Raw genomic sequence first — 27,220 nt, 5'->3', positions numbered from 1 at the left:
CTTTTGGCTACATGGGGAACGGGTGTTAGCACTGCGGAGCGGGTACAGCTCCTGACAGCAGTGCTCGGAAGATCCCACAACTCCTACCTTGAAAACGGGGAACAAGGTCTTTCCGGGCGGATCATCACAGCTTCAGCAAGTTCGTGGATGGCACAGATGAACTCGATGCGTTCCTGAATGACTTCGAGACGCAGTGTTCCCGGTTCCGAATTCCAAGGAGGGACTGGGTGGTGAGACTGCGACCCCTGTTATCTGGCAAAGCCAAATGGACTGTGATGGGTATTCCACGCGTGGATGCCGATGACTACGGTCATGTGAAAAGCAAGCTGCTAACCCAGTATGCCCTGACCCCAGAATCTTACAGGGGCAAGTTCCGGACGGGGGTAGTACTCCCCGGAGAGTCATACAGCACCTATGCTGGTAGGATGGCTTTGCATGGGACTCAGTGGGTGGAGGGGAATGGGGTTACAAAATGCCATACCCTGCTGGACTTATTCTTTCAAGAGCAGCTGCTGGAGCAGCTTCCCACAGACATGAGGGGATGGGTCTTTGACCATAAACCTCACACCTATGAGGATGCAGCGAAAATGGCAGATGAGTATGTGGCCAGCCGAGTTGCAATAAAGGACCCTGTAGCACCCAAAGGAGCGGGCCGTGTGGCCCAGGGCGCTAAGACTACCCCTCCGTGGACACACCAGCCAGCGGCAGCAAACAGCACACCCAAGGCTGCGGAGTTCAAGCATGAGAGGCGGTGTTATTCCTGCAATAAAGTTGTACATCTCAGGCCAGATTGTCCAGACTGTCCAAGGGACCCCATCAGGGGCAACTCTCACCAGCTGCGAGGCTGGTCGCCCGTGTGCGACTGGCACACACAGAGGAGCCAAGTACAGCCGTGGAACCAGCCCACAGAGGGATGCCCTGCAGAAAGACTGCACTTGCCACCTCGGGACCAGCAGCGGAGAGCGGGGGACATCAGGTTGCTCCAGTGGGGAGGCAGCCCAACGATGCCTGGCAGAAGCATCTGCGGAAGGTGACCATCAGAGACCGGCAGGCAGACGGCTTGCTAGACTCCACCATGACTCTGGTTCGCCCTGACCTGGTGCAGCCAGAGGATTTGCTCCCGGGCACCGGGATGCAAGTGACCATGCCAGACGGAGGACCGCGGTCACTCCAGGTTGCCCGGGTCTTTTTGGACTGGGGTGTCGGACGTGGCATGAGGGAGGTGGGGTTTTTGCTTGGGTTAGATGCTGAGGTCTTGCTGGGTAACGACCTAGGACACGTTACCTGTGTTTTTACCACTGAGCTGGCGCCTGTTGCAGCGATCACCAGGAGCCAGTCAGCAAGGATCGCAGCAGAACCAGCCCCTGTCCCCCTACATTTGGGACCTACAGTTCCAGTAGTCTCTGCAGAGATCAGACAGGTAAGCCAGACTCAGTCGCTTTTTGACACTGATTTATTGTTCCCTGTACCTGTTCCCTGTCCCCTTGACTCAGATGTGACCAGGGGGTGGCCAGAGTTAGGTGCCCAGTTTAGGGATGCAGTGCGATCTGATCCCAGCTTGGAGGGCATGAGACTGCGAGCGTCTGAGTCTAAGCCAAGCAAAGGGTCTGATTACTTCTTGTGGCACTGTGGTCTGCTGTATAGAGAGTAAGGGACCACCGGGTTAGATGAGGTATGGACAGGGAAGAGACAGCCAGTAGTACCCCGGGAGTATAGGCAGCAGTTGTTGCGGGTAGCCCACTCCATTCCTCTAGCGGGGCATCAGGGAGTCATTAGGACATGAGCCCGGCTGTTGCAGCGTTACTACTGGCCGGGGGTATACAGTGAGGCGGCAGAGTTCTGCCGCTCCTGTGACTCCTTCCAGCGAGTAGGTAAGGTGGGTGACCGTGTGAAAGCACCCCTTACCGGTAATAGGGGAACCCTTTCAGCGGGTAGCTATGGACGTCGTGGGACCCCCCTCATGGTTCCCAGCTGGTCAGGAAAGTGCTACATTCTCACGGTGGTGGATTTTGCCACCCGGTACCCTGAGGCGGGAGCGCTTGCCAGTATTGATGCTAGGGCCGTAGCTAAACTCTGTTAGCCATTTTTGTCTAGGGTAGGTTTCCCTAGTGAGATCCTAACCGATCAGGGGTCGCAGTTCATGAGTGAATTGCTCCAGTGTCTCTGGGATGCGTGCAGGGTGAAGCACCAGTGCACGACCCCTTACCACCCCCAAACCAACGGACTATGTCAATGGTACCCTGAAGCAGATGCTGTGAACATTTATGAGGCAGAGGGAAAAGACTGGGAGATTCACCTGCAGCACTTGCTGTTTGCATACCGAGAGGTACCGCATGAATCTACAGGCTTCTCTCCCTTTGAGCTGCTATATGGTCGCAGGGTACGGGGACCTCTGGACCTATTCCGTGAGGGATGGGAAGGGGAGACTACCACTACTGATGCTTCTATGCTTCAGAATGTGATAGTTCTCAGAGACCGGTTAGAGATGCTCATGGGGTTGGCACAGGACAACCTTAGGGCTTTTCAGACCAAGCAGAAGACTTGGTATGATCAGAATGCCCGTAGCAGAGAGTTCATCCCAGGACAGTAGGTACTTGTTCTCAAGCCCATTCGGGAGAACAAATTAATGGCTGCCTGGTTGGGACCGTATCCGGTACTGCGAAAGATGAACGAGTGCAACTATGTTGTACAGGTAGATGCTGAGACATGGAGAAATAAGACTTATCACATCAACATGCTGAAGGAGTACATAGCACCGAGTGTGGCATCGGTGCTGGCCATTTGCAGCCCACCGATGGGGGATCCGGTGAGCAGTGCTCTTCCTGATCTCCTAGGGGAGGCTAGGCAGGTGGGTACTGTAGAGCAGGTGGAGATAGGGTCTCAGCTGAGTGTCAGGCAGAGAGCAGAAGCCAGGGCTATGCTAGAGAAGTATAGGGCTCTGTTCTCAGACAAGCCAGGAAAGACACACATTGCAGATCACCCAGTGCTGACAGGGGATCTGAGACCTCTGCATAAGCATGCTTATAGAGTGTCAGCAGAGGTGAAGGGCAGTATAGAGGGAGGTAGAAGAGATGCTGGCCCTAGGGGTAATTGTACCGTCCCAGAGCCCTTGGGCTTGTCCGGTAGTCCTGGTGCCTAAGAAGGACGGAACACCCGGTTCTGTGTGGACTACCGGCAGCTCAATGCGGGCACGGTGTCAGATGCCTACCCCATGACCCGCATGGATGAGTTGTTAGATGAACTCGCAGGGGCAAGGTATCTGATGACTATTGATCTCAGTAAAGGGTACTGGCAGATCCCTTTGACCCAGGAGGATAGAGAGAAGTCTGCATTTATTACCCCAAGTGGCCTCTATGAATTTCTAGTGATGCCATTCGGGATGAAAAATGCACCAGCTACCTTTCAACGCCTGGTCAATCGCTTGCTGGAGGGTATGCAAGGGCATACTTGGATGACATTGCTGTCTTTAGTAATTCGTGGGACTCACACTTAGTGCATGTAGCTGCGGTGCTAGCCAGGATTAGGGTAGCGGGACTCACGTTGAAACCCACCAAGTGCTTAGTAGGGATGGCCGAAGTACTGTACCTAGGGCACAGAGTGGGTGGCGGGCATCTTAAGCCAGAACCAGCTAAGGTGGAAGCTATAGTGCAGTGGCCCGTTCCCAAAACCAAGAAGCAAGTCATACCTTTCCTAGGCACCGCAGGCTACTACAGAAAGTTTGTCCCTCAGTATAGCGCCATTGCCAAACCCCTGACTGACTTGACCCAGAAGCGACAGTCTGTGCTGGTAGTCTGGTCTCCTGCCTGTGAGGTCTCGTTTCAGGCATTAAAGACTGCACTAGCCAAAGCTCCTATACTTGCTGCTCCAGACTATGCAAAAAAGTTCCTGGTGCAGACTGATGCCTCGGACTATGGCATTGGGGCTGTACTCAGCCAAGTGGGGGAAGAGGGCGATGAGCACCCAGTAGTATATCTAAGCCGCAAGCTGCTGCCCAGAGAGGTGGCATATGCCACCATTGAGGAGTGTCTGGCCATAGTGTGGGCTCTAAAGAAGTTACAGCCTTATTTGTATGGCAGACATTTCACAGTAATAACTGACCACAATCCTTTGAGTTAGTTACAGAGGGTGTCGGGGGAAAATGCTAAACTTTTGCGCTGGAGTCTTGACTTACAGGAGTGGAACTTCACCATCCAGCACAAGAAGGGAAGTGAGCATGGTAATGCTGATGGCCTTTCCCACCAGGACAGCCCTCAGGACTTACTAACTTCAAGAGCTGGCAGGTCAGCCCAGCCACCGGACGGGGTGGTCAGAGCAGTCCATACGTCTTGAGTGGGGGAGGTGTGATGGGGAAGAAGGGGTTAATACCTGATTTGCTATGCATTACTGTTGTTGCCCTGTCCCAGCCATTTTTATTCCCCATTTGCAGGCCATTCCCTGCCTGCGAGGGTAAAAGACAAGATGCATTGCTTGCCATACATACCCTCTAACCGACACATGATGGCAGTCTAGAAGCCGGCATTTCAATGAGAAAAACTAATTATAGAACGAAAGCACCCAGAAACCTGATTTTTGAGATGCAAATACAGTATAAAAATGATATTTATGTGCATGTAGTGGTTCAGTTATAACACAAACGTAACATGTTGTTTAATAAAGTGGGTAAAAACTCCAGATCTTAAATGTAAGACAGGAGCTATTTCTTGTAAGTCCAAGCAGGAATTCCGTGGACATCCAGCTGTGATATGGGTGAATGAGCTTCTGTATTTTTATGACCGAGTCTCAAAGGGCTCACAATGGCCTGTAGGTATTGTATGCACAGGTTATTAAGAATTTATATTAGTGTTAGGGACCCTGGAGATGTGGTCTGCCGTGCAGTGGCTCAGGGGCTTACAACAATTTTGGCCAAAATGTTAAACTAAAAGACCATTTTATTTAATAGATATTTATACATATATATTTAGGCACTGTACCGTGTATGAGTTTCACTGGATGTGCACTGAGCTCTGTCTGTGTTTTATGTTCTGTCTCTGGTTTTAAATATATATTGCCATGCTCAGTAGCACTCCTCTGTGATACTCATATGCTTATATATATGTTGTGGTTATTTTGGGGGTTCAATAGGAGCTTGTTAGGTGTCCAGTATGCTCCCCAGGTATCCCCAGTGAGATTCCTGAATTTTAATTCATGATGTAAAGATGCAAGACTTTGTTCCAGCCCAGCAGCAACCAGTCCAGGAGTGAAGGGGTTAATAACATAACCACAGGACTTTTAAAACCAAGGCTGCATTTCTGGCGCTTGCAAGCAAAGGACAATTTATTTCGTTCCCTTATCCCAGTGAGTGTTGTTTTCAGTGTATTCTGCAGATGTCTTGTGTTTGTTTATTAAGGAAATAAATCACAATTTATTTTGCAACTTGTTCTGTTCAATCAAGTACCCAGAAATATAAATGTGTTGATAAAAGTTGGTGTCATCGTGACAGTGACTTTATTACCTCCGCCAACTCCTCAACTGAGAAGTCTTCCTTCAACGCCTCCCGCTCCTCCCTGCTCAATGCCGGCAGATGTGCCTCTTTTAGAAACCCCTTCAGATTATCCCTCGCTTTCTGATTGTGGCTAACCTTGTCTCCATCATAGAGCTTCTCGTAGTAGGTTTTGAATTCCTCCACAATTTGCCTAGGATTAGAGGTAAGCCGCCCCCCCCCTCCCGCGTTCAGATAGATTGAATATGGTAATTTGGCAACTTATTCCCAATCTTATTGGCAAGAAGGGTATCTGGCTTGTTGGCTGTTTCATAAAACTTTCGCTTGGACCAGTTTAATTCCTTTTCGGCCCGGGTGGAGAGCAACAAGTTGAGCTGAGTTTTGGTGTCTAATAGCTCCTTCAGAGTGTTATCCTGTTTAAGTGTCTTATGGAGAGCAGAGAGGGATGCCAATTTCTCCTGCAACTCCTTGATCTTACACTCCCGTTCCCTTTTTCGTCTAGCAGCCAAACTCATCAGAATTCCCCTGAGGGAAGCCTTATGGGCCTCCCAAAGCGTGGAGTGTGACGACACACTACCCTCGTTCTCCCTAAAGTATTCTTTGATCCTCTCCTCCACCTCCCGTTCAATGTTCAGGATCATCAGCAGTAGCTCGTTAAGCTTCCAGTTCGTTCCAGGCCTGTCTAGAGAATTTAGGGTGCACCACAGCTCGATTGGTGCGTGGTCTGACCACAAAATGTCATGTATCCCCATATGGGAGACCACTGGGACCATTCTATTTGACACAAGAAAGTAATCTATCCTGCTGTATCTGTTGTGTGGGTGGGAAAAGAAAGTATATTCCTTGATCGCCTGATGTTGCTCCCTCCAAATATCCAACAGTTGGCAGTCTCGTAAGCCCTGTGTGATGATTAGTATGTCCTGTCTGTGGGAAACATTAGTTCCCGTGCATCTGTCTAAGTCTGGATTGAGGTTCCTGTTGAGGTCTCCTGCCACTATAATGTTCCCTTTTGCCGCTTCGTGCAGCTTCTGAAAAAAGAGGGAGAAAAACTCCGGTGCCTGCTCACATGGAGCATAAATTGAGGCTAGGGTGAGAGGCTGGCCCAGTAGGGTCCGTATCAAGATTACGTAACACCCCTCTTTGTCTACTATTTTCTTGTCTACTTGGAATGGTACTCTATTATGAATCACAATAGCCACCCCTCTCTGCTTTACCCGGGCCGAGGCCATATGTACTGACCTGAAGTCCTTGTCTGGGAACTTGGGGAAACGGTCTATTGAGAAATGAGTCTCCTGTAAGAAGATAATTTCCGTGTTGTGCCGTTTATAGTCTCTAAAAGCCAAGTTACGCTTTGCCGGGCCGTTAAACGCTTTTACGTTATGTGATAAGCATCTAACTTCTCTACTCATCCTGAGTCGATGCAGACACAATTCTGGCGTTGCGAGCTGAGGTTGAAGATACTTTTTGGAGCTGTGAAACCACTTATTCGCCACCTTCTATTCAGCCGTTTTTGCCTGACAAAAGAAGGGGGTAGGGAGTGGGACAAGACACAAATCTGCCTGAATCCTCTGCTGCGCTGTTCCCCCTCTTTGTATCCCCGACCGCAACTCCTTCACTTGCCCCTGCGCCCCCTCGCCCTGTGCGCCCCCCAGTGAATCCCTTCTCTCTTCTACGCCCCCTGCCGCTCAGAATCTTAATTGCTGCTTCCGATGCCCTCTGCTCTCCCTCCTCTGCCCCACCTCACTTCTCCCCCTTTCCCACCTACGGCCCCCTCCACGCCCCTCCCCTTCTCACCCTCCCGGCACCCCTTTTACTCCCGGTTCCATTCCCCGCTCTCTGCGTAGCCCCTCATTCCAAGCTGACCTCCGGAGCCTGCCCTTCTCCTGGCCTCTGTAGCAGAGATTGCGCTTCTGTCACTCGTCGCCCAGCTATGGCGTGTATCTGGGTTGCCATCTCCAGCGCTGCCACCTCCATGATGTCGTCCATCCGCCAATCCCCAAGCCATGACGTATATCCGGCTTCTGCCATCTTGGGGTTGTCTTCGCGCTAAGGTGGTGAGTGCGCGTCTTCTTCCCGCTATCTCGGCTCTTCCTGGTCCTGCCTGTCACGCTGGGCCAGGGGGGGGGGACTCCGCTGCTTCCGCCATCTTCGCCCATCTATCAGGCCCGCGCCAACAGGTACGTTTTTGCATATTACAGGTACAACCACGGTAGAATGATGTATCGCCAGGGTCTGTCGATAGGGATTTCTTCAACTTGTTGTCTCCGCTTCCACCCCGCGGCTTTTCACGTCGCAACTTATTTCCTAAGCCTCGAACAACGGCAAACTGAGTAGCTATATAACTTTGATAACAGCAGGCTCCGTTTTGTTTTATTGAATAGTTATTTTACTTTCAGCTTGCTTGTTGTATGTATGTCTTTTGTTAAGTGTTTTATGTTGTTTGTCCCATTTTAATATTACGTATTACACTATTATTTCTTTTTGTTTCGGTCCCTAAGTCACGGACCCCCGGATTGGAGATATTCCAGTGATTGAACCATTTGGATTTTCTTCTCTTCCATCTGTTTGGACTCTATTAGGGACTTTGGACTCTTTTTGGGCGCTGGTCTGTATATGTTGTTTGAGCTATATAACTTTGAAACTTTTCCAAGAACGACCGCGTCGGTTCCACCTCCTCAGCCCTTGTCTACTCTTGACTTGGGAGACCCCGAGTTCCCAGACCAGGTGGGCTCCAGGGACCTCCTCCGTCGCTTACCCTCTGGAGGGAACTCCTTTAAGGCCCAACCTGGACAGGAAAGCCGGACCCTTCGCCGGGTCTCTCATCGTGATGGCAGTACAGAACGGGAGGGCCATCAGGCCGAACGGGAAGGTCCACCTATATCAGATGTCCTGGTTCCTCAATGCTTTAGTTATGGGTAGAATGTTCCGTCTCCTGGCTAGCGCAGCCGGGGACAGATCCTGGAAATTAGCATCTTCGTTCCCTCGAACTCCACCCCCAGGCAGAGCCCTTGTCTTCCGCAGTACTGCCTCCCTGGTAGTATAGAAGTGCAGATGCACTATAATGTCCCTGGGTTGCTCAGCCTGCATTAGTCTAGAGCGTAGCGCTTTGTGGCATCTGTCCATGGCCAATGCCTCCTTAGGGCTGTTTGGTAGCATGGATTCGAGCCACCGCAAAGTAAACTCCTCACAATCCCCTATCACCTCCGGGACCCCCCTGAGCCTGATATTTCGTCTGTTTTCAGCGTCTTCCTGCCGCTCTTTCAGTACATCAATTTGCGCCTGCAGCTCCACTGACAGCTTCTCCGTTGTATTTATCACCTTAACCGTCAGGTCCATTTTGTTTTCCAGCTCCCCTGTTCGTTCCCCCAGACTGTCCACATCCTTCCTCACCTCCTTTATTTCGGCTTGCAATAGTGCTTTCAAGTCTTTGAATAATCGTGCAAAGTCGTAGCGCCGGACAGGCAGTAAGGCTTGATTCCCAAGCCCCTCATCATCTTCCTCCTGCTCTGTGTTAGAGCCAGGATTTGAGCTGGGCGCCATCTCCTCCGCCACTCCAGCTCCCCTGAAGTACCGCCTCACATCGGGTAATTTTTGTTTTTTCTGTCCGTTCGGCTTCCTCAGGGCCATCTCAGCTGTTTTATACAGCCTCTGCTGATGTTTCAGGTTGGATTCTGGTACTTTTGAAGGTTTTATTTATATCATTATATAGAGCGGGGAACGGAGCTAGCTGATCATACAACCATGCTCCTTCCCATTGCGCATGCGCCTCCAGAATTTTTTTTTTGAAATAAAACCACAATAAAAATGATACAGATAACCTTCATTTAAAAAGTTATAACTTTTTTTTATCCTTTTAAAATGCACATTTTATGCACCATAAACTAGTCACTTTTCATTGTGATTTAGCGTAACACAGATACACGTGAGCACTTATATGTGAGCATCTTAGTCGCTGGTTATCCTTAAACATGCCTGGCTTTAGAGAAATGTCCCTCCCCTGTGTGTGTTCTCTTGTGTGTACCCAGGCTGGAAAAGTGACTAAATCCCTTCCCACATTCCCCACATACATGCGGTCTCTCCCCTGTGTGTGTCCTCTTGTGTATGTCCAGACTGGATGACACACTAAATCCCTTCCCACAATCCCCACATACATGCGGTCTCTCCCCTGTGTGTGTCCTCTTGTGTCTGATCAGGTGGGATAACCGACTAAATCCCTTCCCACATTCCCCACATATATGCGGTCTCTCCCCTGTGTGTGTCCTCTTGTGTATGTTCAGACTGGATGACACACTAAATCCCTTCCCACACTCCCCACATACATGCGGTCTCTCCCCTGTGTGTGTCCTCTTGTGTATGTTCAGACTGGATGACACACTAAATCCCTTCCCACATTCCCCACATACATGCGGTCTCTCCCCTGTGTGTGTCATCTTGTGTATGTTGAGGTAGGATAACTGACTAAATCCCTTCCCACATTCCCCACATACATGCGGCCTCTCCCCTGTGTGTGTCCTCTTGTGTATGTTCAGACTGGATGACACACTAAATCCCTTCCCACATTCCCCACATACATGCGGTCTCTCCCCTGTGTGTGTCATCTTGTGTATGTTGAGGTAGGATAACTGACTAAATCCCTTCCCACATTCCCCACATACATGCGGTCTCTCCCCTGTGTGTGTCCTCTTGTGTCTGATCAGGTGGGATGACACACTAAATCCCTTCCCACACTCCCCACATACATGCGGTCTCTCCCCTGTGTGTGTCCTCTTGTGTATGTTCATGTAGGATAACTGACTAAATCCCTTCCCACATTCCCCACATACATGCTGTATCTCCCCTGTGTGTGTCTGCTTGTGTGTGTTCAGGCTGGATAAAAAACTAAATCCCTTCCCACATTCCCCACATACATGCGGTCTCTCCCCTGTGTGCGTCCTCTTGTGTGTTTTCAGACTACATAACACACTAAATCCCATCCCACATTCCCCACATACATACGGTCTCTCCCCAGTGTGCGTCCTCATGTGTGTGTTCAGGTTGGATAAGTCACTAAATCCCTTCCCACATTCCCCACATACATGCGGTCTCTCCCCTGTGTGTGTCCTCATGTGTGTGTTTAGGTGGGATAATTCACTAAATCGTTTCCCACATTCCCCACATACATGCGGTCTCTCCCCTGTGTGTGTCCTCATGTGTTTGTTTAGGCGGGATAAGTCACTAAATCCCTTCCCACATTCCCCACATACATGCGGTCTCTCCCCTGTGTGTGTTCTCTTGTGTATGTTCAGGTTGTATAACCAACAAAATCCCTTCCCACATTCCTCACATACATGCGGTCTCTCCCCTGTGTGTGTTCTCTTGTGTATGTTCAGTCTATATAACCAACGAAATCCCTTCCCACATTCCTCACATACATGCGGTCTCTCCTCTGTGTGTGTTCTCTTGTGTGTGTTCAGGCTGGATAACTGACTAAATCTCTTTCCACATTCCCCACATACATGCGGTCTCTTTCCTGTGTGTATCCTCATGTGTGTTTTCAGGCTGGATGACACTCTAAATCCTTTCCCACATTCCCCACATACATGCGGTCTCTCCCCTGTGTGTGTCATCTTGTGTGTGTTCAGGCTGGATAACACACTAAATCCCTTCCCACATTCCCCACATACATGCTGTCTCTCCCCTGTGTGTGTCCTCTTGTGTGTGTTCAGGCTGGATAACACACTAAATTCCTTCCCACATTCCCCACATACATGCGGGTTCTCCCCTGTGTGTGTCCTCTTCTGTAGGTTCTGGTCTGATAACCAAGTCAGACTCTTCCCACTTTCTCCAAGATCTTTTCTTGTGGCAGCGGCTAATATATATCTTTTGGCATGAGAAGCAGTTACATTGTTTATTAATTGCCTTGACTGGTTGAAAGATGCATTTTCTGTCATATTTATTGGAATGTTGCAAGATTGTTCTGTCTTCATCTTTTCCATATACTCATTTGGGTGTCTCAACTTCAGATGTTTGAGAAGGTAATCCTGACTGATAAAAGCAACCTCGCAGTGTTGGCATGGGTGGATTATTGGAGCTTGTCGTCTCTCCCCGGTCTGTGTCCTCTTCTGTAGGTTCTGGTCTGATAACCAAGTCAGACTCTTCCCACTTTCTCCAAGATCTTTTCCTGTGGCAGCTGCTAATATATATCTTTTGGAATGAGAAGCAGTTACATTGTTTATTAATTGCCTTGACTGGTTGAAAGATGCATGTTCTGTCATATTTATTGGAATGTTGCAAGATTGTTCTGTCTTCATCTTTTTCATATACTCATTTGGGTGTCCCAACTTCAGATGTTTGAGAAGGTAATCCTGACTGATAAAAGCAACCTCGCAGTGTTGGCATGGGTGGATTATTGGAGCTTGTCTTTGTACTAGACGAAACAAAAAAGTCACTGTTACACAAACTGTCTTACAAAAGGTCATGAAGGAGAAGTAAGTTGGCATATCACAAAAAGTTCTGGATGAAAGTAAACTGTACATGTACATTGTAAAAATGAAGGGTTTAGCACAGCATGTGCAGCATTAGGGCCCGGAGAGCAGATGTAGTGGATCATACATTTAAAGTGGATCATAATATTTAACGATTTAAAAGGAAATCTCAGTAGCTGCAAAACACAGATTAAAGTGGCAGAAATCTTTTCAAATCCTTTGATATTAAGTGTGACGGTGAGGGGGTAACCAGGCTCACTAATAAAGGTTAAGCCCGTCTGGTTGCCCCTGATCCATGTTTTGGAGTCCTGGAGTGTCAGCTCTTGGACCCAGCTGTTGCATATGTATTACCATGCGTGAATGTAAATTATGTTAAAAATAATTTTTGTATTTTTACCTTTCATGGGGTGCTAGCACGTGGAGATTGCTAGGCTATGAATTTCAGGGTGGGTTTTGTGGATAAACTTTTGTCAGAATGTGTCTAGGTAAAGGGGTTTCTGAGTTACTGGAGACCCCAGAAATGCACCCAAGAATCAGGTTGGATTCCTGGATACATTATAGCACATTGCTACGGTAAAACATCCCATTGAAAACATTGTTATGACTCACCGCTACGATCCCCTGCTGCAGCACAGACCAGAAAGGTAAATTGGGCATAGGGGATCAAGGTATCCCAGAACATACAAGGGGTTCCTAGAATAAGGAGGGATGGCCAGTTAAATGCCCAAGGTAGAAAAAAGGAAAAAGTAATCCCTCTAATGCTTGCACTCAACCTCTTATTTTTACTAAGAGAGGTGAAACATTTCACCTCCACCAATTTATCTTAAAACCTATATTCCAATAAGTGTATCAAATCAGTTCTATATGTAAATGGGACTGATTTGACAGTAATGCCTAGGATAATTAATATATATCTTGGTAGCCACACACAAGTGAAGATAATAAACGTTAGTGTTAGAGAAATTGTGTGATGTTTACCGTGAATCCCCAAATTTAATAAAGTTCACTATTAATGTGTAAACATATATATCATGGTGTGCAAATAGTGATGAACGGTGAAAGATATTATATTAAGTAAAATAATAAAGATAGTGGTGTGTGTGGTTATTTGTTCCTTTCTTTGCTTCCTAATAAAGTTTGTTCAAAAAGCAAACAGGATGTATTCTCTTGTTTTCAATCATGTACCTATAATAGCAAGCTGTACTTTAAGTAGTACTCAATATATTCAACTTCTAGTAGTCTAATATGGTTATACATTGTAATTGCATGCACATATGAGGCACCTGACTGAATATTTGCTATTGGCAAGTGCTTTCTCTTCTCCTCAAATTACATTGCTCTATATTTTGTATTTAAGAGCTCACAAATGTCCTATATATATATTTAGCCTCTGTGGTATCCTATTTCATTAACCATAATTAATGGTTTGGAGTTCACAAAGTGCTGTATCAAGCACTGTGTCCCTGCTGATCCTAATTCCCTCCGTTTATTGCCTAAGTTGTAAGAGGAGTCTGTGCAGGAACCTAACTGCTAGTGGATTCCTTCCTGGTTCACATCTTTGTTACACTTGCTATATAGATTCAATGATATTCCTAGGCAAATCTTTGCTCGCAAACTTTGTTGCGGTCTCGCTTAGAAAAGGGATGACAATGACGTCTGATTTCTGTGCTATTTAAACTCAGAAAAGGTACTTTTGTAGCCCAGACCCCCAGTAAGTGTGTTTTCTCCTGTAATTTGTAGTCCACTGTGTGTATGTCTGTTTCAATTAAATAAATCACAATTTGTTTTACTTTCTGGCTTTGCTCAGTGATATGATCCCGGTATAAAGGTGTAAATGCATGGTCTCCATGACATTAAGTCGATAGTTTCAGTTGTGAAGGTATAATTAAAAACGGTTTGTACAATAAATAGCATACGTGTCTCATTAGAAGCTCACATATCAGTCACCGGGTGTTCCCGTTACCGTACCATGTACCAGCTCTTTAATAGTTATAGGACGACCCAACTTTCTGCTAAATCCCCATTGTTAAATCAGAAACCAAATGCCCAATTATTGTATTTGACATCACAGATGTTATTCAGACTTAAGCTATACCAATATCATCCAGTGTATTCCAGAACTGTGATGTTTTAATACAATTGTTTAAAGGTTATTTTTAGGAAACAAGGAGTCTGTACTTGTGTTACTGATTCTCCCCTATACAAAACATTGAATTTTATTAAACACTATTAAACACAATCACACACACACACACACACACACACACACACACACACACACACACACACACACACACACACACACACACACACACACACACACACACACACACACACACACACACACACACACACAACATTGCATTTTATAAGAGAAAGAGACAGAGAGAATAAAAAAGATCACCTGCGAGCACATTCACATGGTATGCAACCCTGCCTTTCACCATTATCACCTAGCATATAGTGCTTCCACTGCTATGCAAAGAAAACTCAGGCGCAAACTCAGAAACCAGCGAGTAAACGACTGATACTACCTTGAACCACTCCCGAAAGTATTCCCCACTGGTGCAGACACGCAGGGGTAAACACGTTCCTGCTGCTCAACCCCTCTAGGAGAGAAAAATAGGGGAGCAAGGCATTATGGAATGAACATAAAAACATTAAATACCCAGAGCTAGCAATGCTGCAAAAATTGTTCAGATGCTTCAGAAGGATCTAAACCGAGAGATTTAGGAGATAGGAATAGGACGAGACGCCGAGATGTAATTCTGTGAATACTGTGAAAATATCCCCTCCCCCCATGTTAGTTGCTGTGTTCTATCCCTTATGGTTGCCCCCCCTATCCTCCCTCCATCCTGTGAGGGACTGACGTATGCAATTTTTATACAACACTTCAAATATGTATGTTCAGTAAGGTGAGATATGTGAATGCCGATGTACTGTAATGCGTAACAATTTCCCCAACCTTTTACCCTTCTGTACCCCAATATTACCATTAAAGAAATCTGTTTAAAAACAAAACATAAAATACACAAATACAAAGTTATAATACAGTTGTGGGAAGGCTGCATACGAGTTCATACTGTATACCAGGCCTGCACAACTCGTAAAGCAAGAAGAAGGGCCGAACTGCTCCAAGGAAAAAAATATTGGGCCGCACGGGTAAAAATCATCATCATCATCATCTCTCCTCCAGCACCTCTCATCATCATTATCATCATATATCTCCCCCAGAACCCCTCACTATCAACCTTTGCGATACTCCCCATCTATCTCTCATACCCCCATCTCCCCCTCACCCACACATATAATACTCCCTCTCCACATCAAACACACAATACCCCCTGCACACCACACACATCCCACCCCCCTAAACCTCACATCCTTCTCCCCCCTGCACCTCACACCACTCTCCCCCCTGCACCTCACACCACTTTCCCCCCCTGCACCTCACACCACTCTCCCCCCCTGCACCTCACACCACTCTCCCCCTGCACCTCACACCACTCTCCCCCCTGCACCTCACACCACTCTCCCCCCCTGCCCCTCACACCACTCTCCCCCCCTGCACCTCACACCACTCTCCCCCCCTGCACCTCACACCACTCTCCCCCCTGCACCTCACACCACTTTCCCCCCCTGCACCTCACACCACTCTCCCCCCCTGCACCTCACACCACTCTCCCCCTGCACCTCACACCACTTTCCCCCCCTGCACCTCACACCACTCTCCCCCCCTGCACCTCACACCACTCTCCCCCCCTGCACCTCACACCACTCTCCCCCTGCACCTCACACCACTCTCCCCCCTGCACCTCACACCACTCTCCCCCCCCTGCCCCTCACACCACTCTCCCCCCCTGCCCCTCACACCACTCTCCCCCCCCTGCACCTCACACCACTCTCCCCCCCTGCACCTCACACCACTCTCCCCCCCTGCACCTCACACCACTCTCCCCCCCTGCACCTCACACCACTCTCCCCCCCTGCACCTCACACCACTCTCCCCCCCTGCACCTCACACCACTCTCCCCCCCTGCACCTCACACCACTCTCCCACACCCCCTGCACCCTCACATCACCCCCCTGCACCTCCATTCACCCCCTGCACCTCCAATCACCCCCTGCACCTCCAATCACCCCCCTGCACCTCCAATCACCCCTGCACCTCACCCTCCTGCACATCACCTCCCCTGCACCTCACCTCAATGCACCTCACCTCACCCCCCTGCACCTCACCCCCCTGCACCTCACCTCACCCTCCTGCACCTCACCTCAATGCACCTAACCCCCCTGCACCTCACCTCAATGCACCTCACCTCAATGCACCTCACCCCCCTGCACCTCACCTCACCCCCTTGCACATATCCACATTGGGATCAGGGGGGGGAGCGGACGCAGAAGAGCTCAGCTGGCAGTGACCTCCCCCTCCGTCCCACGTTGCGAGCGGGGGGTGGGGCGGGGGAGGGAGCAAGGAGCGGGAGCGGGCCCTGCGCATGCGTGCCGGGAGCGCGGGGAATCGCCGCCAATTTTTTTTTTAAATCTTATCGAGGGCCGCACAGAGGCCAGGAGCCCTGCTGTATACAGTAGTCTGGGGCTCCTTAGCCATAAGCATAAAAAATATGAGGACACATACTGTACTGCAGGGTAGCGCAAACTTTTTTCCCTGCACCCCCCTACCGGCGGTCCTCTCACTCCCGCGCCCCTCCTAACCCCCACTCACCCGCGCTCCAGAGTCATGACATCACGTTGCCATAGCAATGTGACGTCACATGACCTGCCACGTTGCCATGGCGACGCAGGAAGGAAGCCGGCGGAGCCTAGGTAAGTGAAGGTTTACAGAGGCCCTGCAGCTCCCCCGGCACTTAATTTTAGTGCCTTCGGGAAGCGCGCGGGGCCTCTGTAAACCCCGCGTCCCCCCACCGGCAGTCTCACGCCTCCCAGTTTGCGCACCGCTGCTGTACTGTATACAAAGGGAAAAGAAGTACAGTATTACAAAAATATAACGTCTCGTCTTCTTCCGAATATAAAATATTTTTTCCGCTCATGCGGATTGGAACCTTGTTGAAACGCATACTGTATGCGTGTCATCACATTTCTATATGTATTATTTATTAATCCATACTTTTGTTAGGCTTGCTCTTCTTTTCCTACTGTTTTTATTTTATGCTTATGTGTGTATGTCTCATTGGAACCTTGTTGAAACGCATATGCGTGTCATCACATTTAGGCGCATGCGTGTATGACTTCTCATTCAATTTGAATTTCAAGTCTGAAAAAAAAAACTTTTTTGTTTCTTGGCATGGGCTTGCATAAATTTTTTGGCTACTCTGAGTGTAGAGGGAGAAAGGGGGTGGCCCGGTATTAAAAGGATTGCAGCCCATTTGGCCATCCCCTGACCTCACCAGGGAGACAAGGGGTTAACTGGGCTGAGACCCAAAAATGTGATTTAACCCTTGTTATGACATGAAAATGTATATTCCCCTGTTCCCATGCTTTATTGTAATATCTGGCTTAATCAGTGTCTGCATCACACACACATTGGGATCCATCCGGGAGGGCAAGGGTTAATAATTCGTTAGTGATTATAGCCCTATGTGTAATTTTCCCGCCTTTTCAGGCACCATTTTGCAGGGTCCCATAGGCCGCCATTGGAGCTCCATGCGTTTCAATGGCGAATCTTGCTGTTTTGGTCCTGTTTCCTGTGAAGACCAGCAGGTGGCGTCTGAGAGGAGGAGCGGCGGTTTCCTATTGTAAGTCAATGGGCTCATTGACTTCAATGGAGATTCCTCGACTTCCAGGAACGAGTTGGCTGCCGTCCAAACCGCAAAGCGGATACATTAGCTTTGATCACTTAGCAGTCAAGTTCAACGTTAAGTGGCGTGGGAATCTACAGTTCTAGAGCACCTAGAAATAAAATAATTTTTGCCCCTAGTTCCTAGGCCTCCCCCCACTCGACCACAACCGGGTCCCCAAATCCTGGACCCCCGAGAAGGGTCGTACCGAGAGAGCGGGTCGCGACATAGGTTCCGATGGCGGCGGCAGAAACAGCTCAAGAAATCGGCTAAGTGTAAAAAGCTGAAATCCATGAATCCATATCTCCGGTTCCGGAGGGTCCAGAGGGCCAGGGTTTGAGGTACCTGTAGTCACTGCTCCAGCATGGCTGCAGAACCATCCTTGACCCTCTTGGACCAACCCGACGGAGTATGGACCCCCTTGAAAGTTCGGGACTTTTCCCATAGACTCCAATGGCGGCCAATTTCCATTGACCGGCTATGGCGGAAAAACCCCATTGACTTCAACGGCGGCGATGCCCCGTTGAAAGTCTATGGCGGAGAATTCTCATAGCCGCCAACGGCGGCGGTTTGCCATTGAAAGTCTATGGCGGCGGAGCCCGTTGTTTTCAATGGGGATTTAGTGAAAAACCGTGATTTAATTTACAGCTGAGTTTTTTATATTAAAATAGGAAACGGTTTAAGGTGTATTTGTGTAACGCCGGTTCCGAAGGTCGTAAATTGGACCACATGGTGTCCCAGTTCCGGCATTGAGAACTGGGAAGTTTGGACCCGCAAAGCCCAACAGAACCGGACCTTTTAATATGTTTGTGTTTTACCTATAACACTGTATCCCCAGGCGGGGATAGAACCCAGAGGAAATTCCTTTGGACAAAGGAAAGCAGATGGCCAGGGAAGCGTCCTAATGTCTAGAATCTAAGTGCTGTTCAAAGGAGTTTATCACCTCCACTGTTTACATGAGGGCGGAGACGACTCAAACCAGAGCAGTCTGTAAGTGACACCTTTTAAATCTCACAACAAAGAGTATCCTGCCAGAACCCCCATCGGTAGACTGGCTGGCATTCCTGATGCAAATGTGGGGCTACAGAAATGAGACCCCCAGGGTCCTAATGCGCATGTGCCAACTAGCAGGGGGGCATGTATCAAAATGTATTCCCACGTTAAAGATTGGCTACAGGTAATTGTGACCCAATCACCTGTACTTAATGTTAAGGATAGGGTTACAAAAGGTTTATAAACTGTGGTCAACCCTATATCCTGTCTCTTCTATACCTTCTTGATTGTACCTGAATGCTGGAGAATTGCTATGCAACATACTTCTCATTCCCCATCCCCCAAGTAAGTGTTACCTCTTGCCTGTTACTGTACTATATTGTGTGTTCACCTATCCAAAGGAATAAATATACTTTATTATATCTAAGTCTCGTTCAGTTCAAACCCAGTTATTTTGGTGTAAATTACAACCTGCCATAAGCTATCGTGACACTGAGATTCAATCACTATTGTAGCTTTTTAATTCTACACTAGTCATGTATGTACTGTATGAGGTGGGTGGCATACTGTGATTTTTATTTGGGGGTGTTTGGCTCAAAACATTATGATGAACTGTTGAAAATATTTCTTTGAACTAATAATCCAGCATATAGCGCTCTCCCCCTACCCCCACACACACAAGGCTACAGTATTTCTGCTTCTTATCGACACCTCAACCAAACCATTCATTTGTAATTGCTGGTTTTGTTTAATCTTTGAGGCTTTGTTTACAGTAATTGTGTCACTGAGGCTTCTTGAGGCCTTTGAGGCTTAACGCATGAGCACGTGTGATAATCCCTTCTCGAATTACTCGAATGGCTTTGTTGAGCTGTGTTGTCTCCCCCGTTCGCGCACACGCATGCACATGCGCAATAACAGCCATAACTTATTTTTGGGGGGGCATGGGATGAGTTCAACCGCTGGCCATAAGATTTCTCTGAACCACTAATCCCGCACACACTGCGACTGCAGTACCTACTGTAGCCCACCCCCAACCAGTTCACACACAAAGCCAAACTTTACCCAAGCAATTCACCTATGATAAGCCCTTCATGGAGAATCCCCCACATTCAAACTGAATTGCAAGTTCAAAATAAAATAAACCCTTTAAGGACTGATTGAAATAAACCATAATCCTAAACATGTTTTTGATAAGTTAATGTTTGCCATTCTTTCTTTTTCTTTGGGAGGGTGGGGAGGTTTCAATGATTCTCGTGAATTTAAAGGAATTTTTTTTTAATTTGATCAGAATAAACATGGAAAAATGCAAATAATCAGGAATAAGACAAATTTACAGTCTTTATCTTCTTCGTCATGGCCGCATTGCATTCTGTAGTTAATTGAGAGAAGGGGGGGTTTATGTAAATTATGACTGTTGCTACACAATACACCAACTAATTTTACACATGATAAACCCCCCACCCCTCCCCCGCCCTTCCTTTTTTAGTGCAGCTCTGTCTGAAAAGAAAAAATGAGTGCAGTTAAGTGCATTGTGTACAGTATCACTACTACATATTGGACTATGCAGTTACTACTGTCAAACTATACTGTATACTAGAAATCTATACTACATTATAACTACTGTATAACTACTTTATAACAACATTTTTAGTGCAGCAGCTCTGAAAAGAAAAAATTAGTGCAGTTAAGTGTATATAAAACAATCTGTGCCATACTTACCTGTATCATACTTGGTGTACCTTTTTTTGACGGTTTCACCACTTTTCTGATATGATCCTTGAGCTGATGCCATACCATTTCGATAGGATTGAAATCTGGCGATCTGGAATTGGAGGGGTGAAATAAAGAGAATTAGTTCAAGAGATACACAGTAAACAGTGTAAAAAATGAGAAACTGTTACCGTACTTACTCCGCTGACGTCTTAACCCAGTTGATACCGCTGGCAAGCATATGCGCAGTAGACGCGGTGTGTTTCAGATCATTGTCCTGGTAGAACCAGTGACCATCTGGGAATTCACGTGTAATGTATTCCACAATCTTGGGCACTATTTCCTCTTGTAAAAATACTTTATTCATGATTCCTGTAACAAGAAAAGTGCTCCAAACACTGCACACTTGTACAGTGCATAAGGCAACAGCATGTGACTTTGTGCATTATTTTACTGTCAAAGATGATGATGAATCCTGGTGCACGTCTAGAGATCGCACCCCACACATGCAGCTTCATTGGGTGTTTTGGACGCCACTTCATAGATAAGCGTCCTTTTTTGTGGAATGCAAAAGTGGCAAATTTCTCAAGCGATACAGTTGACTCGTTAGTAAAGATGCAATCCTGAAAAGTCCTGCGACTTTCGATCCATGCCCGTGCCTGATCCACTCTTTTGATTTTGTTGGTGTCCCTTATCATAGGATACGTTCTGTAATGACAAGGAATCATTTTAGATGTACTGTACAGTTACTTAAACCATCTTTTACCTACTGTGCTGTCCAGTACTAACCTTACATGCCCATATTTCCATCCCAATCTGTTTCCCATCACTTTGATGCTGCTCTGAGATGCGGTTATATTGTGATTTTGCTCTAGAGCGTACTTGACCCTTGTGGCACTCCTCTCATCATTCTCTTCACTTATTTGGTCAACCAGAAGAGTCGTCGCCCTACAGTGTAAAGGAAAAACAACAATTTGTTACAGTAGGCCACAAGTACATTCTGGATTACTGGCAGCTATATTCATCTGTGATGCTCCATCATTTATGCTCAGGCCTACAGTATGGCTAAATATACATATATAAATATATTTTATATTATATATAAATATACAGCTATATAAATATACATATATATATATATATATACCACAAGAAAACTAGTCAGCACACTATAGTGAAAAACAGAGAAAAAGCAGATGCTAGTCCCATAAAGAGCACATAACATACGAACCAATCCGGGGACCAGTAAAGAGACAGCAAACTGCACGGGGTTAATCCATATAAATATACAGCTATATAAATATACATATATATATATATATATATATATATATATATATATATATATATATATATAATAAGAGAGAAAAAAAGGCCCTAAAAAAGCACTCTAGTGTGTTTGAAAGTACAAATCACATAATATTTATTGATATATTGTCACAGAACAAAGGTTAAAACAAAGCACAGAAATTGTTTAAAATAGAGCATGGATCCCCTGTTCATTACAAAGCTTGACACATCCTCCAAAAACATACCCTCATGGGGACAAAAGTCAAAGTTGACTGAGATAATATTCTAAAGTACCCGACAAGGTAAATCTGGTATGGCGAACGACAGACTTAATAACCGTGGCTATGGCTACGTGAGCATAAGCAGAAAAACAGAACATACTACTATCCCCTACAGTCTAGGGTTTGTCTATGGTGACAAAAAATAGCATGTGAGTAACAGCAGAGATACACAATATAAAGCCTAAAAAGCACATTTAGGCCTGCATACATAGAGAGTAATACATCACCTATGGTCAGGTACAAAAAACGGTGGATGAAAGGAGGAGACAAGGAGAAGTGCTCAAAGCATAATAACGTGACCCAGAGGGGGGTCAAACCAGGGGATCCTGCCTGCTAGACCTGCTCCTACGCGTTTCAGCCAAGACCCTTCTACTGGGAGTGGTGATGTAAGCAGGGTAACATGCAAGTTAAAAAGGAACCTAATTGGGCTAGTGAGTGTGATCACCTGGCAAAAAAACAGGCAGAAATAAATTGTCAAAAGACAAACAGGTGTGTGTTAAGGGTATGACTGTATGAGTCAATGGTGGTCACAGTTTCTAAGCCAATAGTTAAGTCGTATTATAGGGACACTTTCACTCCTCCATAAGAGGCAGTAATTACATTAATACCTTCCTGGTGTGTCCAATGTATAGATGTGACATCATGCCGTTCTGCAGGTTGTTGCAAATAATCTACCAAAGAGCCACAGCTGACCGCAAAACACTTATACTCCATCTTCACTTGGACACTTTCTGATGGACTTATTGCTGTCCTGTTCATCACTGTGATGTATATCATCTCACATCTCTACTTAGAGATGAATATCTGGAAGGACAACATCTGGCTCTACTACAGGAAATACATCCACCGTTTTTTGTACCTGACCATAGGTGATGTATTACTCTCTATGTATGCAGGCCTAAATGTGCTTTTTAGGCTTTATATTGCGTATCTCTGCTGTTACTCACATGCTATTTTTTGTCACCATAGACAAACCCTAGACTGTAGGGGATAGTAGTATGTTCTGATTTTCTGCTTATGATCACGTAGCCATAGCCACGGTTATTAAGTCTGTAGTTCGCCATACCAGATTTACCTTGTCAGGTACTTTAGAATATTATCTCAGTCAACGTTGACTTTTGTCCCTATGAGGGTATGTTTTTGGAGGATGTGTCAAGCTTTGTAATGAACAGGGGATCCATGCTCTATTTTAAACAATTTCTGTGCTTTGTTTTAACCTTTGTTCTGTGACAATATATCAATAAATATTATGTGATTTGTACTTTCAAACACACTAGAGTGCTTTTATAGGGCCTTTTTTTCTCTCTTACCCTATCTATCTGCCCTTACAGCACCACCGACATATCACTGCATATTGGATTAATCCAGTGTCGGTATTTAGTTGTATTTATTTTCCTTGTGGATGCGGGGTCCATCCTTTTTCTCTTATATATATATATATATATACATATATATATATATATAATAGTTATATAAATATACAGCTACAGTATATAAATTATAATATATATATATATATAAATATACTGTATCATTATAATATAATATTACGTGTACTTTGTGTGTGTGTGTCATACTGTTTACAGTATACTGTTGTGAAGATTGAGATAATGTGAGTGGCTATCATCACCTCCATTTTGGCCTAAACCACCATTTTCTGAGTGTTTGCTATATGAATGTATATTTGTCTCATTCGTGAATGAATGAACTGTGAATGTTTGAATCTGCAGAGTATCGCTTCTGGATGTAACCCCCCTTTGTAATTCCTACGGGGCAGGCAAGAATTGAAATAGCATTCGTAAGCGGTTTCTCGTGTCTTAGATATTTCTGCTAACCGTAAGGGTTCTGTTATCTGACAGATACAGTCACATACAGGGCTGGACAGAGTAACTCCCTTATGTCACAGGGTTGGGAGGCCCACATTATGGTAAATTATCGATAAGAATATAGCAATGTGAAGCATATTTAAGTATCAACTAATTCTGTATTTTTGCATGTCATCATATCATCATTTATCTAGGCCAGCCCCCTTAAGGGGTGTATTACTCATTTTGAAATGTATAAAAATGTGATACTAAGCAATATGTTTTCAGAGGCTTGAGTTCTTTCTGAATTCTTGTCTCCCAAATTGTGCCTTGGTACAGATAAACTCATGTGTTACTTTGTTTTGAACCCTTGTCTTATTGATCTTATTTCTAGGCTTTGACACTGTATACTGCATTGGGGGTGGTGAGCGAGTCATAATGAGTAATAATGGAGTGAGTGATAATTAAGGAAAGAGGTGCAACTCACTTTGAAATACAATGGGTGTCTTAAAATTTATTGATTATAAGAATGTAAATCTTGATCAAATATTAAAAACATGCATTTAATCTGTACTGTACAGTAAAGAAAACATACTGTAAATACATACTCGGTAGTGACTGTTGGTGTCCGCTTGACACTTCTGGCCTTACCATGGGCATGTGGTTGCTGGAACAACGAGGCCCGAAGTATTTAACCAGCATTGTATCTGTGAAATTCGTTGTCCTCTCTTGTACATATCCTGTATTCTCATGCTTAGATCCTTTGAAATCTTTTTAAATCGGCATCGCTGCGTTTAGAAAGAAATACAAGCACAAGAATATGTAGTCGATGTGTATACAATGCGCAGTGGATCAACAAAATGGATATTGTATTGTGTACGCGAAAAAAATAAAAAACAGGTATAAAAGGTGACACAAATTGCATAGCCTACCACTCGCTGATCTGTATCTGAACTTGCCCATGTCCAGATACTGCATTATGCCATCTGCTTCCACGGATCAACCCCGATTCTACGGACGCAGGAATCTGCTTTCTTCTGCCATGCCGACCACGAAAAAACGAAAGCCTTTTCAAAGCCAAAGGATAATAAAGAAAACGTTCAGACGACTCCAAAGGCTAAGTAGCCTGGGCCTTATTATGTGAAGAAGAAATTCGCTGGCGTACAAAGAAAGCAACAGGCTTGGAATCCACTAGCACCCATCCACGACACTGTTATACCGGGAACCCCCAGGTCACCTGCTCCTGCACCCATCCACGACGCTGCTCTACTGCTGGGAAACCCCTGGTCACCTGTTCCAGCATCCACCCGCGCAGATGTCAATAGCACTCCTCGCACCAGATCCAGCTTGTTCGCCCGCATGCAGAATGGGTTAAGTTGTGTCGATCTCCCCAAATACTCTATGGTGCAAAAGATCGATCTTCTTTTGGAGACCATGCTAAATATGGATAGGCGTTTGGAGAAGAATGAGAAGAAGATGGAAAGCAACATAGCGGGGATAAATTAATTGCTTGGAGCTCCTGCCCCTATATGTCGGACGCAGGAGCAGGAGGGTGGCATGGATGTGAGCTTCTCTATTCCATCACCAAGCCCACCCCTCCATCTGCAGAATATGTGTACCTGTATGCCATTGATGAGGATGACATGACAACCCCGGTAAAACCACGACAGATGACAACCCAGATAAGGCCATGACTACAGGAGGAAAGCATCCTCCCAGACCACCTACCTTCGCTCGCTGCCAGAAGCATTCCCGCACCCAACACACGCTTGCATTGAGACAGTGCCAGACATCACCTTGCGCGACCTGCCCCAGAAAGTCAGGGTGAAATACAAGGCTGCAAGTGCTGGTGTTGCCCAGAAATATGCCCTGTACATATTCAAACACCATGTCAGTTATGAGATGTACAGCGGGTGGACCCACAACGTTAATTACGAAGGGAATCGAATCAAAAAGGCTCTGCCAGAAAATTTAAGGAAAACTATTTCGGTGGAACCGCAGCGGTTTTTTATTGTTACCAATCATATGATGAGAACTGTGAGAGACACCATCAATGGCCTTTTGAGGCATGTAAGGGCTCGTCTCTGGAAGGAAAGACTGATGGGGATGGACTTTGCTGCTTGATTGTTCAGTCGTGCAAAAGTTATAAAATGTTGTTTTAATTTAAAAAAAAAGTTGCTTGTTTTAAATTGCATTACCGTTGTGTACGAATGAATGTGTTTGGGTGAGGATTCGTTCCACAGTAAGGGCTTATCAGCCTACAAGAATTTTAATGAATGGCTCGGAGTGGGATGTGCTTTGTCTTATTCCTATACACGCATGCGCATAAATGTGAGAACACGCTCGGGTAGATTAAACGATTAAACTAAGCCACAAAGCTACCCATTACAAATGAGTGGTTTGGCCTTTGTGTGTGTGTGGGTGGGGGGGGGGGAGGCAAAGGGGGAGAGGGCTGTATGCATGATTATTAGTTCAACAAAATATTTTCAACAGGTCATCATAATGTTTTGAACCCCACAGCCCCCCCCCCCCAAAAAAAATCACAGTACTGTAGAATAAATACATACTGTATAGAATAAAAGATTATAACTTTTTATTTTGGGGGTTTCTTATTAAATTAAATGTGCGAGTGTACTGTATTACAGTACTGTATGCAAAAAAGTATTGAATATGAAAACAGCAGCATTCTGTTTAGGGTTTTCTAAAAAGCTCACAATTTTTCTATCCTAATCAATAAATTCATCAATGCGCAAGCAACATTTCAAAAAAGCGATATTATAATGTACATCCATCGAAATTCCTTCATTAGCCGTTCTACGCTTGATGACAAAGTTTCTTTCTGAGGAAAAATAAAATATTATTGTCATGGGAGAGGGGGTTTGGCCTGGGACATTTAGCCACACCCTGTTCTCACTTGGGAAGCAAGGGGTTAACTGGACTGCGGTCCAGTAATGTGTTTTTACCCTGCTTCAGCAAGCAAATGTATATTCCCCTGTAAATGTGTATTGTTCCCATTCCCGTGCTTGCACCAACACATACACTGGGATTGGTGCGGGAGGGAAAGGGTTAAGGTTAATTCAGCGTTTATAGCCCTTTGTCCCATTTTCCCGCCTTTTCAGGCTCCATTTTGCAGCCTCCCATAGGTCGCCATTGCAGCTCCATGCATTCCAATGGCGGATCTGGCGGTTTGGGCCCGTTTCCATAGAAGACCTGCAGGTGGCGCCCCAGAGGAGGAGCGGCGGTTCCCCATTGTAAGTTAATGGAGCCATTCATTTCAATGGGGATTCCTCAACGCCGACCTCCAGGAAAGGGTTGGCAGCCATCCAAACCGCAGACCGCAAGAGCGGAAACATTGTCTAAAGAAGAGCTTTGATCACACTGAGTTCAAGTTCAACTACAAGTG

General features: G+C 46.1%; 1 protein-coding gene across 4 annotated transcripts in view; it reads right to left on the bottom strand.

Annotated features, from left to right (window-relative positions):
- Positions 1-9,298: 9,298 nt before the first annotated feature.
- Positions 9,299-27,220, bottom strand: part of LOC142466880 (uncharacterized) — a 47,841-nt gene continuing 29,919 nt past the window's right edge. For 3 of the 4 annotated variants that reach the window (XM_075572447.1, XM_075572449.1, XM_075572451.1), the window contains exon 3: positions 9,299-11,885. In XM_075572447.1, coding sequence (XP_075428562.1) covers positions 9,442-11,885 — 2,444 coding nt within the window. In that variant the 3' untranslated portion in view covers positions 9,299-9,441. Of the gene's footprint in view, positions 11,886-12,552; positions 14,085-27,220 lie in introns of those variants that run through there. The other variant, XM_075572450.1, reaches the window with a different exon arrangement.

Source organism: Ascaphus truei, chromosome 15 (genome assembly GCF_040206685.1).
Source record: "Ascaphus truei isolate aAscTru1 chromosome 15, aAscTru1.hap1, whole genome shotgun sequence".
NCBI classification, from domain to species: Eukaryota; Metazoa; Chordata; class Amphibia; order Anura; family Ascaphidae; genus Ascaphus; species Ascaphus truei.
This window is presented reverse-complemented; position numbering and strand designations above follow the sequence as displayed.